This window comes from Lissotriton helveticus, chromosome 7, assembly GCF_964261635.1.
Source record: "Lissotriton helveticus chromosome 7, aLisHel1.1, whole genome shotgun sequence".
Taxonomy (NCBI): Eukaryota; Metazoa; Chordata; class Amphibia; order Caudata; family Salamandridae; genus Lissotriton; species Lissotriton helveticus.
Window position 1 is genome coordinate 192,118,231 of NC_136068.1, and position 14,412 is coordinate 192,132,642.

The 14,412-nt window shown below is 40.2% G+C and overlaps 1 protein-coding gene across 1 annotated transcript in view; it reads left to right on the forward strand.

Moving 5' to 3' along the window:
• The window catches only part of KCNS1 (potassium voltage-gated channel modifier subfamily S member 1), a 236,972-nt gene that overhangs the window by 48,374 nt on the left and 174,186 nt on the right, over positions 1-14,412 (forward strand). The window contains exon 2 of the mRNA XM_078650462.1: positions 5,886-5,940. Within this exon, the coding sequence (XP_078506588.1) occupies positions 5,908-5,940 (33 nt within the window). The 5' untranslated portion in view covers positions 5,886-5,907. The remainder of the gene's footprint in view (positions 1-5,885; positions 5,941-14,412) is intronic.

The following is a 14,412-nucleotide window of genomic DNA, read 5'->3' on the forward strand; positions in this document are numbered from 1 at the left end:
AAATATTTTTTCTGGACTTTCAGTCAGTTGCGGTTTTACTGGTATTCCACCTAAACTGTCTCTACCTAGTTCCTCATAGGATTTTTCTATGATTCTGGCAATTTCAGCTGGTTGGTCTGCTATATCTGTCTCTTTTAACCTCTGGCGGATCGCCACGTTTGCTGCTTCACCTTTTATGTTGGCTAATAGTATAGCCGAGACCTGCTTGAAGTCTTTTAGTAATTTCATACCAAGAGTTAAAGCAGGTTCTGGACCATATTCGTCTTGAATTTGTTTTAGCACATCTGGTATCACCGAAATGGATGGAACACCGTGCGTTTTTGTGTAGATGGAAGCAAAGACTGTACCCCAAGTGTCACAGTCCTCAATGTGTGGTGCGATTCCCATTGGAAGACAGATAGTCAGAATCCTGTGTTTTTCTAGCGGGGTGGTGTCAGGAAACACCACCTCTATTTGGGTTATTTTCTGTGCCAACCAGAATGGTATTTGTTCCCGTTTAGCCGGTACTTGACCTAGGCAAGACTGTATGTTCTGTGGTGTAATTTTATTTGTGTTCCCCTGGTGAGGGGTCAGCTGTGGAAGTTTAATCGCTGGCTGTATTGTTGAAGTCCGCATTACATACTGTACTAATTGTCTATGAATTTTTATTAATTGCTTTAGCTGTGTTAACAGCTCTGCTACAGACATCCCATTGATGTCTGGATGTGGTGTGTATCCGGCTAGGACTGGCCACGTTGCTCCTGGTCTGCCTAAAGGACCGAGCCTGGTGATGTGATTATTGTGTTTTAGGGCGCCATCAAATAAGAGCAAATGCCCTTGGAATTTGAGTGGTACTTCCACCTCCTCGAAAGGAGTGTACTCATTAGGAGGTTCCTCTATTTTGTAATAGTGGAAGTACTTTGTTACAGCATTTGCTGCTGGAAAATGTATCCATGAATAATATACCTCTGTCTGCCGATATTCGTGTGCCTCAATTACGAATATGACTGTGCCACCTCTAGGTGTCAGTCCATTTTCTATAAGTTTTAGAGTTATAGATCTCCTTTTGATGACCGGGATGAGTATTATATCCCCGTCCGCATCTAGTGCTGCAGCATCAGCCGCTGCGAGTTCAGCTGCTAATCTAACTGCCTCTCTTTCTTCTTCATTGTCTGACATTTTACTGTCCTGAAGATTATTTTGTTTGTTTGCAGATCAGGTTTCTTATGGAAACAAAGATTAGATGCACAATATTTTGGAACAGTGTATCCTTCAACGTTGACTATACCAAGAACCATACATAGGAGTTCCCTCCTGCGAGGTTTTGGAGGATATAACCTTTCACCCACTCCAGACGTCTTTGGAGTATTTGGGAAAAGGGGTCTGAGTGAGAAAGCACGACTGAGTTACTCTAAATGTCTTACGTTAGTTTTATCGCCCTTTCCAAACGCGTTGGGCGCCATGTAGTGTAGTTCCTATCATCCCAATAGGCTCTGCGCATTGGAATAATACCTACAGCAGTAAAGGCCTAGGCCAGACGTTAACTAGGTCTACTACTGTCGATACTAGACTTAAAGTTTTGGGTTTGCCAGCTTAGCTCAGAGTTCACTAGAAACTTTCTCGAATGTTCAAGGAGGACTTAACTTCCCTGATTAGACAAGAAGGGATTTAGTTTCTGACAACCATAGAACATGACAACTTTGCTCTCCCCTAATCAAGAGTAAATCTCGAGAGTCGTGTGAACAAAAGGCAATTTATTTTACTCAGTCAGTACGTGCATTCTTAGTCTCATCAGAATGTAGAGAAAAGGAAGAGACGGGCGTGTTCAATAAAAAGGTGTTATTTATTGATCAGTCTCTTTTCTCATACAAGAGAAATGGATCGATATTATTGCAATACTTATAGCTAAGTAAAGTGCATACATTAAAAGCAATAGTATAAAATAATACTGTAAAAACATTGATATGGTTTCTAAGCCATAAGATGTTTTAAAATGAATAAAATATATTACATACACATATACATTTGACTAAACGTACTCAACTGGTGTTTCTAAATACGCCTACCCCGTGTACCTGACCTAAGTCTAATACGAGGGCGGGAATAGAAAGTTACAGTTTAAGTTAAGTTTGTTTTTGCCAAGTGAATAACTAAAGAATTCTCTGTGAGGGGTTATTCAGTTCTGTACCTGGAAGTTAGGATGAATGAGGAATGGTATCTCTCTCTCTGGTCTCGATATTCCAGGCTGCCTGCGAGGGCTACCCAGAAACGCCGGGGCTGGATTTCTCGGCAGGAGAAAGCAGCGCGTCTCTCAGCGCGTCAGGAAGGCGGGGCTGCTGCCAGCGGGGTCTGCTCTGCTCTTGGCTTCGGCAAGTATGGCTGCTCCGTCTCGTCACCACGCATGTGTTTGCATAGGGCAAGATCGGTAATATTTATACCTTTAAGGTGCCGAGATTGACGTAAGGATGGACATAGATACGTCAATAAAGATGTCATACGACTTGCTCGTTAGCACATTCTTTTACTAAAGTTCTCGGTGAAATCAAAACAATGGCCGCAGGGTTTTGCCCAGGTTGTCATAGGTTTGATTTGTTATGAGAACTCCGTATGCCTTATCAGGGACTGGAGGAATATCGCTTGTCTAATTAGATCGCAAGCGTTATGACCTAATCAGATAACACGTTCCTGTGCCGTAGTGTGACTGCGTCAGATAACGGTATCTGCATCATGGGGGTTTTCTGCCTCATGGGCTGACTGCTAGTTAACTTGTTGGCTTGTTTAACTAGAATAGGGTCAGGAATAGGGGGATCGATTCAGGACCTATAGGAATACATGACACATCCATTAATTGTTCTTTTTGCATTTGTCGCCCTAAGTGGGAAGGGTATGCCCAGACATCGGTCCTGTGCTCACCATGCCACTGGAGTCAAGCTAGTCTGGTTGATGAGAGGTGATACCCTAAAACCGCCCCCAGGATGCTTGTTTCCGGTCTAGGGATGACCTGGCCTGGCAGTTCGGGCTGGACTGTTCTCTTAGGGGAGAAAGGTCAAGACTGATTTGCATATAACTGGGTCTAAAGTGGAATGGCATGGTTTGCAAAAAAACAATGGATTTAGACCCGGATTTCTGTACTGGGGTGAATGTTTGACATTGTTTCAGCCTTCTGTCCATCAATTGTTCTTTTTGGATTATTATGATCAGGCCTCTAAAGAGGCTACAATTGTGCTCAGGTACTCTTAACATCCCTGTCTGATGAAATTACTTTTCCCTGCAGAACACAAAATAGTTATAACTGAAATGCAATTAAAATAGCAGAGAAAGAATGATTCCTTATTTCCCATGATTGTTTTGTTTTATTTTTAATACAAATTCATAATCACATCACATCACAGTCCTCATATATGCAAGTATATCAGAAAATTACCCAAACTCTATAAGAACCAAACATAAAGCATTGCTTTTTAGGATCTCATGTCTTGAGCTTGAATGTATCTATTAAGGCACATACAGATATTGAATTGGGCTATACTGCAGGACTCTTTTTAATAGAAATAGTGTTGCATATTTTGCATATGTTTTGTTTTTAATTGCTGCATAGTTTAGTCCGACCTACCTCATAATGAGGTCTTCCACTGTTGCATAAATCCAGTTGACCAGCTACAGAAATATCATAAAACTAGTTTTCTGAGCAGATGCTTTCCACCTTCACATTTTATTATTTCTGGCTGAACTTTATGTGCACTCCTCCCTGTGGAGCAGGGAGCATTTTTGTTTTCGTTAACTTGTCTATTTTGGAAACTGTATGCCTGAATTGTGATCATAGTTTTTCCGCTTGGTTTCATTGTATGATTCAAGGGCACCCCCATTGTGCTACATTGCCTATTGTCGGTAAGTCTGAAGCACTTTGGCATCTAAAACATGTGCTCTGATAATTCCTGTGTGGAACAGGATTTACCATACCCATTGAAATTATACGTTTATCAGGAACACCACAGGGATAGTTACAAGAAAATGCCAGAGCGCGGTTTTACGTCAAATTTGGCAACGCCATGCTCCGACATTTTTAAAACACAGGGATGCTCTATATTTACAAAAATATGGCTCACCCCTGTGTTTACCCTAGCGCTAGCGCTAAAAAAGCTGCCTATCACCAGCGCAGTAACCCTTGAGCCATTTTGCAAGGGTGCCTGCGCTGCAGGGGCAATTGTTTTTGTGCAGGAAGGGACACCTTCCTGCACATAAACAATCAATAATGGCGATGTGTTCTTTCTATGTGTGCTGCAGAATGCAGCACACGTAGAAAGAGCAGAAAACTGAGAGAAATTAATTATTTCTCACCGTATCGCCATTCTAAGACTAGGTATTACCTGGCCTTAGTTATTGGCACTGCCTCAGCCTTGTAAATCAGGGCAGCATCAAAAAGCAATGGGTGCTGCGGTGGAAAACCCACTGCAACACCCATTGACAGCCGCTTTGCCGCAGCAGACTGCAGCGGAAAGGGGCATGTTTAAAAGGTGGTTTTAAGCTACGTTAAGTGGCTTAGCACTAACCCTGGGCGTAGTGTGCGTAGTGGGTCTACGTGAAGCTACGCAAAGTGGGAGAGAAACTAAGCCCACCTGCGCACTTCGCGTAGCCCCACTACGCGCCGCATGCCCCCTCCCCTACATGCCTAATTTAATTAAATGGGCCCCAAAAAATAAATAAAATACACTTACCTTGTCCGCGGCGTCCCGGGGCTCCCTAACCAATCAATGCGCATGCGCGGGCGGCCCATTTAATTAAATTAGGTATGTTCGGGAGGGCGGGAGGGAGGCGGATGGCGGGCAACTTCGCTACGCCCAAGGAGTGGGCGTAGTGTTGCCTGCTTCGCCTACTTTGCAAAGGGCGAAGTAGGCAACACTATGCCCACTTCGTGGGCGTAGGGAAGTTGCCCGCCCAGGGTTACTTAGCACCATCTTGTAAATATGGGGAATGGTGCAACACCACTGCAGTATCAGAAAAAGTGATGTTCAGGTGGAATTAGGGGCTAGTAAATATGCCCCAACATGTGGTTTTTCACCCAAATATTTAACCTGTTGGAAGCAGGCAAAATCTCCAGTTCAAATACTAGGAAAAGAACATAGCGGGTCAGAATTGAAAATCTGAATCCCACATATTACTCCCAAACAGTTAGAATACCTCTAAACACCTCATTCTAATTCAGGCTCCAAGTGTTCGATATGGGATAAAATACCCCTGCTTTTATTTATCATGTTTGCAAACAAGCTCTTTTTTTCATACGAAAGAGCTACGCACCAAGGATTTAAGTGGTTGTGGGAAAGGTGATGGTGTGACCATGTATTATAAGGTATAAAGTCCCCCCTACCGTTCAGGATAAGCGTATTGCAAGTCACTGAGGTGTTTAATGACCATATAGAGGAACGAGGCCGAAGGCAGAGTTCCTCTATAAAGATATGGAACTCCTCAATGACTTGCAATATCCTTATCCTGAATGGTATGGGGTACTTTATCACTTATAATACATGGTCACACCATCACCTTTCCCACAACCACTTAAATTCTTGGTGTGTAGCTCTTCCTTTTGAAAAAAAAGGAAGTTGTTTGCAAACATGAAGAATAAAAATGGAATATCTAGTGGAACATTAGCCACGGCGGACATTCCGCTGTGGTGCTGAAAAAAATTACGCGTGCATGGTTAGGACGGCACCCGGCTGTCCTTCGCACACGCCCACTGTGACGTCAGACAGCCAGGGGCCGTTCAATGCATTGAAGAGGTTAAATACGTCATAAAGTTCTTAGATATTGGTTTCAATAAAATATTATATTCAATTTAATGCCAATCTGATATGTGTAAAGGTGAGCTACTTTCTGACATCTAATTTTAAGAGATACGTTTTATTTTGCAGGAATGACAGCTCAATGAATTAAATGCTCGCTCCTGACATCTGCTCTGACCTGCAGGTAAGGCGTGTGAATCCTGTTAAGACCAACCTCAGCCTACATTCGGCTGAGGTTGGTGAAATGGCTAGATTAAGTTGTCAGTAGTGGTAGCTTTTCATATACAGTGCTTCAAAAATTGAAATGTGAGATACAAAGCACTACACACACGTGGTAGCATGAATCTGTGTTAAGGAAATTATGAAGACTCATTTTGCTGCTATAAAGTTACTTACCGCTGCAAAAAAAGAATTGGAACAAATAGCCTATTCTTCCAAAAATGTTGTTTGTTGAACGACTTAAAATGTTCCTAGCTTTGGACACCATCACTCGTGCTCAGAGTGTGTGACTCTGATTCATGTCGAGGAACACGGATCGAGAAGAGAAAAGACATTCCCTAAATCCACCAGCGGCCCGTCGGTGGAATCTACGCGTTCTGAAAATAGCCGCACCTCGTACACCGCGAGGATGAAAGGGAATCCAGGAAGCCGACGCGCTGATGTATTTCCGTGCGCGCTAATGGACCATCCATCGATCCGTTCGGATAGCACCGCTGCGCCAGCCCCGTGTTTTTTTCCAGGATTCTGTTTACTCCTAACTCGTTGTGCCTTTGTTAACCTCTCTGCTTCTGGAGGGAAAACACGGGTACGAAAATACGGCTTCTCTGGTGAATTAAGTCATCGTTCCAAAGAAGTCGAAAATCAAAAGATAACAAAAGGATATTTTTCTAGAGTGAAAAAATTGTGATCGCGTTTTATTAATTTGGATTGAGCCTGGGAGGGTTAAACAAAAATTCTCTTGGTCCATATTTATTTATGCTCTTCATAATTTTTTTTTGTAAAGCGCCCCCCTTTCGGCCTCCTTGGGACCCTATGCGTACAACACAGTATTGTAGTAGTAAATGCTATTTACATAGCGCTTACTACCCCCTTATGAAGCGTTGTAGCACTTTGTGGCAATTAGCATGCAGTCCGGGACACAAGATTAGAGATAAATAGAAAATTAGTAAAAGTTTTTTTTTAAAGTTGTTTTTTTTACATTAGTTGTGTTGGGTTTGTGCTCTTGAAATTTTTGTGTTTTTAATAGAGTTTGAAGTAAGAATAGGATGGGGTAAGGGGTCGACCTGTGTGATAGTGTTGCAAAAGGCTGGTTGTTTAGTTCCAATATAGCATTTAGACTGGGAGTGTGCAAAATCATATACATTTTTTTTTCCAAAAAATCCCATGAACATTACATAGAATTATGTTTTCAGAATGAAAGGATTGCTGGTAACTCAGGTTTGCTTTTAAGCGAGGCATGCAACTTACATAAAAAGTCTTACAAGATATTGGCTATAGACTGGATCAAGCAGAAGACGTCTCTTTTGTGAGAGATTTTCTGCACTAACCGGACTCCCGCGGGCCAAAAATGACACAAAATGATCTAACGTGAAAATTAGGAATTTCGCTAGTGAAATAAAATTTACGCCCAGGCCTAATTTTGGCAACAAATGGTTAGCAACATTTTAAGATGGTGGTCGGTCTGTGTAAAACTACAAAAATGTTATGTTCACAACCTCATAAGATAGTTTTTAAACAATGTGAGCTTCCCGAACCAAAAAAAAACAAGCACCGGTAGTGCATCGGTTTTGCCTATGTAGTGAATAAAGAGCTGCTTTCATCAATCATCATCCGGAAGAAGGAAAGAGCTCGCTGGCAGGTAACACAGCAGTAGAGAGGATGTGGTGCAGCGTCCAGAGCAGCCGACTCGAGAGCTGGAGATCCCAGTTCGGGTTTCGGCGGCACTGTGCAACATCCTGTGATTCTATGCAAATTACTTAATCTCTCCGGGTGATACATTGTTATATGAATATGCTGCAAGAGTAAAAGGCAAAACTTTATGAAATTATAGATCTACCAAAGTGGATGTTAACAGTATTTCGGTTGCTGGAAACTGATACGAGCAAGTATTGGTAAATGCAGGAAAATATGCTATAGCCAATATAAATGGAGAAAAGGTTAGTAGCAAGCACAGGAACCAATGAGAAGCCCGGAAAGAGAGGAGGCGGTATGTAAGCCCCTCTTAAATTTATATTAAAAGCAATAGATTTCTCAAGCCCAGGGCAAGCGCTGGCAAGGCGAAACCTAAAAGCTGCAGCTAAAACAGTACTCTGCTAGGTCAAGAACTTTCTGACTGCTGTACAGGGCTGGCAACAATAGCCACTTCGTCATCAGCCTCACTCTCTGTCTCCAGTCCCTAAAGGTGGAAACTGTAGGACAAAGCTTCAGGAATCATGTGGTAAGAAAAGGCAAATTATACAGCATAATGTGGTATATTTTGTGATAGCGTTACTTCAGTATTTTGTCGTTTTTAAGTCAAGCATGCAAGAACTGTTGTAAGTTCTTTTGTGTTCTTAAAGCCACCCCCTGCTTTCCATTTGTTTGCTTGAGTGTTCTTTAAAAATCCTTCCTTGCTAGTGGTCAGTCCTGCCTCTTTGTCCCTCCTTTTTCTTTTCCATCCCTTTCACGCAGCAGGGACTAAGTACTGTCTCATTCCGCTGTGGTTCATTATCTGTTCTTTGGGGGACTATTTTTTCTTGGTTTCCTGCTCTGCTACCGTTTGCCTGTGTTCATCTTTGGCGCTGTAGCTGCTTAGATGTAAATATAGCATTCCTTCCTCCCACCTACGCTTAATGACAAAGTTATGTTAGTGGTGCCTCACACGCTGTGTGTCCCGTTCCATTGCTTGTATTTTTTAAAATCCTTTTTGCACTTTTCGATATCCACCATCACTTTGGATTTTTTGGGTAGGATGTTGGTTTGGTTTTGGGCTTCCTTTTAAGGGAGATTGGGCTTGTTATCCTGTATTTCAGCATATTCAGCTACTTTAAGTGCAGCATGTTCCTAGGACATGGTAATACGGACCCTATATAACCAGGCCATTAGTTAATTTATGGGACTCAATATAATTTACACCTCACCACACGGAGCAGTTCTAGCCACAGCTTCCCTCTATTATCCATATAGGACAAGCTAATTTGTAACTCCTCAGCTCATCATTGATTTTCCACCCGGATTTCACTTCCCTTGATGTAATTACTAATATATTTAAAACAATGTTACAATGGTAACATGAAATTCGCTTCCCCCTTTCCAATTTAATTCTATCGTTCCACTTCTCTTTCTTCTCTGGTTTCCTGCCTCCATCACGGATTGGCAATTAGCCTATATAGGATGCAGGGTTAATTACATGAAATACGTTTATTCTGACCTAAGTTTAATCACCTTTATGAACGTTTTAAACCATAAATCTTAAAGGAATACGGCTCAGCCCTATACATTCCAATATGGCAACCTCATTAGAGATGTAGACTTCCCTTTCGCTTTCCGGTAATTGACATCAAAGAAGGGTTTGACACGACCTATAAACATGGTGGATTAACATCACACCAACAGACTCACACGACACTCAGGGATGTGACCCAGGATTTAAGGTAAGAGATTTCCAGATTAGAAGCTATAAATAATGGCTCCCTTATTCATACCTTATTACAGCCACCCTGCCTAAACCGACCGGAGCACTATGCTCTGCCCCTTTGCATTACGATACCATGGAACACATGGCATTTGTTTATTTAGTGTCCCGCGGGGACCAAACAGACTCTAGTGCCCGGAGTACTCTGGGTTTCTACCAGTGAACTTTAACTGGTCAAGGTAACGTACTGTCTTCCTTTCCTACCATGGAGCCCTTAATTATAATGATGCATACGACCTCAACTCCATAATGTCCCAGGTTACAAGGATTTAAATTCAGCTCTCTTAGCTTTGAAAACGCACGAGCAGGAAGTCCATCGGCTACATCTCCTTACTCAGGTCCCCCTCATTATATTGATGCATACTAGCATCAAACCCAGAAATGCCCCATACAATAAGAGCTTACTTGTATACTCACCCTTTTAAATACTGAGGAATACATAAAAGACATCTACTTCATTATAACAAATTACAGGTTCCGATATTAGCATGCCAAAACTATGTAAGTTTGAAACAACCAATACTTTTGAACAGGTTGACATTTGGGAGTATGCTTTAGTTTAAAATGTGCTGAGAGATTATAACACAATGCTGGTCATTTGAACTACTTACACCATAAGGGCTGTTTTTCATTATTTTAATTGATCTCTACATTCTGCTAAAAATATACTATCTCTTGAAATCACGTACTAGAGGTCCCCATTGATAAAAAAGGCTCTATGATACTTGCTATGATACTTGCTCCCATCCAACTGTATTGTGCCTCCCTAACTATTTCACACTATCCAACACTATCCAACCACCACACTTTAAATCCCCTCCTCCTTTATGGCTTCTTCTCTTCCACTCGTTTTGTTGGCACAGGGGGAGCTGAGTCCACTTATCCAACCCCAACTGCCCTCCCATTCACCAACAACCCACCCTCCCATGCACCACTCCTACCCGTCCTCCCGTTCACCACCCCACACTCTCATGCCAATCATTCATGGGCAAAAAGACTGTGTCTTCGTATAGATAAATGTGAACAGATTCATAATTATAACATTCAGCTATTTATGTGCTTAAATCCACTTGCTTACGACCTTATAGTCTTAGCTGTTTTTAAACAGAGCATGGTTGTGTTTTGCTTCTCTGTTGCAGCTGCGTGAACTATATGCATCATCATGTACACCTGTGCCATGTGGCACACATACATGCCCTAAGGGCATGTATGTGTGTCACATGGCACACAAGCACTAATCAGGGGTGCAACAGGGTGTCAAAGTGACACCCTGCCACCCTTAACTATTAGGTAATTTTACCGAATCGGTATTTACTGATTCGGTAATTACCGAATCTTAACGTTTCGGTAATTTTTACCGAATATTTACCTACATAGCATTTACCGATTTGTAAATACCGAATCGGTAAAATTCGGTATTTACGAATCGGTAAATACCATTTACCTACATCTAGCCCTTAATCTTTTAATTATATGATATAATTTTTTTATTAGATTTAATGTTATAAATGTATGTAAATATATATATTTATTTGTACTTTTTAAAATAAATTTATAAAATTATAAAATAAATTAAAATGAATAGTTTAATTGTTTTAAAATATATATATTACATTTTGTATATATATTACATTTTGTATATATATATATATATATATATATATATATATATATATATATATATATATATATATATATATATATATATATATATATATATATATATATATATATATATATATATTATATCTCTGCTTGAGCCCAGGACCTCCCGCGCTCCAGCCAAAAGAAGCCGCAACTCCAGTCCAAGTTTTTTAAAGAAACTGATAGATTTATTGGTTAAATCAATACAGCATACTTCACAGCGTAAAACCAACGCGTTTCGTGAGCTCCCTACTCACTTGATCACGGTTGTTACAAACACTGTTTGCTGAGAACAATTTAAAATGGGAGACCCTCCTACCATCGGTCACATGATTCCAGCCTTAGGTTTTCTTTCACACTATGGCCTTCTGGGACTTGTAGTATTTACATTAAAAAAGTTGTTTCGTGTTATTTTCACAAAAGAACAAATTGTGCATCACTTTTTTCACTATTGGTTGTCAATTCTAAAACACTAATTTTATGACATTTACCAACAAGATTTCTCATGTACTGGAAAAACTTAAATGTAATTTAAGGCAATTGAAATTAGAAACAATTTTTCAAAAACTTCTAAAGGCCCTCTGGTGGGCTGACTTAAATATGTAATATCTTTAAGACTCACATATGGTTAATTATTCCTTGCAATTGGAAAGATAGTTGGTGTCTCCAGTACTTTGTAATAAAGAATTATTATTTCAACATATAATTTCTCATGGTATTCAAACAATCACTTATTTTTTTGGGTCTAAATACATTTGACCTGTTTGAGGCCCTCAAGTGGGCTGATTTATGTGAGAGTTTTTGATAGTAACACAAAATTAGGTACATTAAGAATTTGGCCCAGAATTCGGTTTACATGTATATTATGCCGTGGTTACAAGGAGGGGAAAAATCCATTATGGAGCATGTCAAGAGAGGCTTTCATTATTCTTAAATATGTACATAAAGTTCTTCGGACTGGTTCAGACCATACGGGGTCATCGTTCGAAAGTTCAAGATGTGGCGTGATTCTTTTTGGCGTAGCAATTTTTCTCGATGTCCACCCCTTTCCGTTGGGGCCAATGTTTCCAATCCCAGAAATTTTAGAAGTCGCCAATTGCCATTGTGATTTGTCTCCATATGTTTGGCCACAGCATTGCCTCTGTCCTTGTTGGTTGTGGCTCTAGTATGTTCCAAGATGCGCTTCTTTAGCTCACAAATTGTACTTCCTATATAGCGCAGCTTACACGGACATTCAATCAGGTAGACTGTATACTGGGTTTTACAAGTGATTAGTTCTTTAATTTTCCAAATTTTTCCATTAGTCATCTCAATTTGTTTCGTTGGTTTTGCTATCTCACAAACTTTACAGTTATAGCATTTGTTGAATCCAACAGTTTTGAGCCAAATTGTTTTTTCCGGTTTCATAAAGTGACTATGAATCAGTTGGTCCTTCAGATTTTTTGTTCTGCGGTATGTAACCACTGGGTGGTCTCCCATTTTCTGACCAATTGTTGGATCTAATTTCAACAACTTCCAGTTTTTTCTGAGAATCTGGACAACTTCTTTTGCTTCTTTGCTATAATCCAGTATCAGTCTTATAGGTTCTTCTGTTTCTTTTGCTTTGATTTGTGGTTTCAAACATTCTGTTCTTGGTTTTTCGTTAGCTCTTTCCCAACATTTTTTTGTCAGATTCTTTCCATATTTCCTCTTTCGGAATCTCTCCATTGTGATTGCACTGTGCTTCTCCCATTCTGTTTTTTCGCTACAGATGCGTTTCACACGGAGAAATTCACCATATGGTATGCTTGATATTAAAGCAGGCTGATGGAAGCTGGTGGCTTCCAATGTTGAGTTTGTGGCTGTTTTCTTCCTGTGTAAGGTAGTCTCTAGTTTGTTATTTTGGATATATACTTCTGTATCCAGGAAGGATATCGATTGCCTGCTTTTTGTGTATGTGAATTTTAAACCTCTTGTGCTGTTGTTCAGAAGCTCAAAGTATTCTTCAAATTCACTCTCACTTCCCCCCCACACTATAAACAGATCGTCAATAAATCTCTTCCATTGTACGATGTGTTGGGTGTGTTTCACATTTTGCTGATTCCAGGCTATCTCCTCCTCCCACCAACCCATTGCTATGCAGGCATAGCTTGGGCTGAATGAGAAACCCATCGCCGCGCCATTTCGCTGACGATAGAGTTGTTCTCCAAAGAAGAAGATGTTGTTTGAGAGTAACAATTTGATCATATCATACAACATGTCGTTATGTTCCTTATAATGTATGTTTCGTTTTTCCAGAAAATATTTGCAAGCCATCAATCCTAAGTTGTTGTCAATATTTGTATATAATCCGATGACATCCATGGATATTAGCCAATAATTATCCCGCCAAACCAACTCAGATATGGTACACAAGAAGTCTGTCTGGGATTGGAAACATTGGCCCCAACGGAAAGGGGTGGACATCGAGAAAAATTGCTACGCCAAAAAGAATCACGCCACATCTTGAACTTTCGAACGATGACCCCGTATGGTCTGAACCAGTCCGAAGAACTTTATGTACATATTTAAGAATAATGAAAGCCTCTCTTGACATGCTCCATAATGGATTTTTCCCCTCCTTGTAACCACGGCATAATATACATGTAAACCGAATTCTGGGCCAAATTCTTAATGTACCTAATTTTGTGTTACTATCAAAAACTCTCACATAAATCAGCCCACTTGAGGGCCTCAAACAGGTCAAATGTATTTAGACCCAAAAAAATAAGTGATTGTTTGAATACCATGAGAAATTATATGTTGAAATAATAATTCTTTATTACAAAGTACTGGAGACACCAACTATCTTTCCAATTGCAAGGAATAATTAACCATATGTGAGTCTTAAAGATATTACATATTTAAGTCAGCCCACCAGAGGGCCTTTAGAAGTTTTTGAAAAATTGTTTCTAATTTCAATTGCCTTAAATTACATTTAAGTTTTTCCAGTACATGAGAAATCTTGTTGGTAAATGTCATAAAATTAGTGTTTTAGAATTGACAACCAATAGTGAAAAAAGTGATGCACAATTTGTTCTTTTGTGAAAATAACACGAAACAACTTTTTTAATGTAAATACTACAAGTCCCAGAAGGCCATAGTGTGAAAGAAAACCTAAGGCTGGAATCATGTGACCGATGGTAGGAGGGTCTCCCATTTTAAATTGTTCTCAGCAAACAGTGTTTGTAACAACCGTGATCAAGTGAGTAGGGAGCTCACGAAACGCGTTGGTTTTACGCTGTGAAGTATGCTGTATTGATTTAACCAATAAATCTATCAGTTTCTTTAAAAAACTTGGACTGGAGTTGCGGCTTCTTT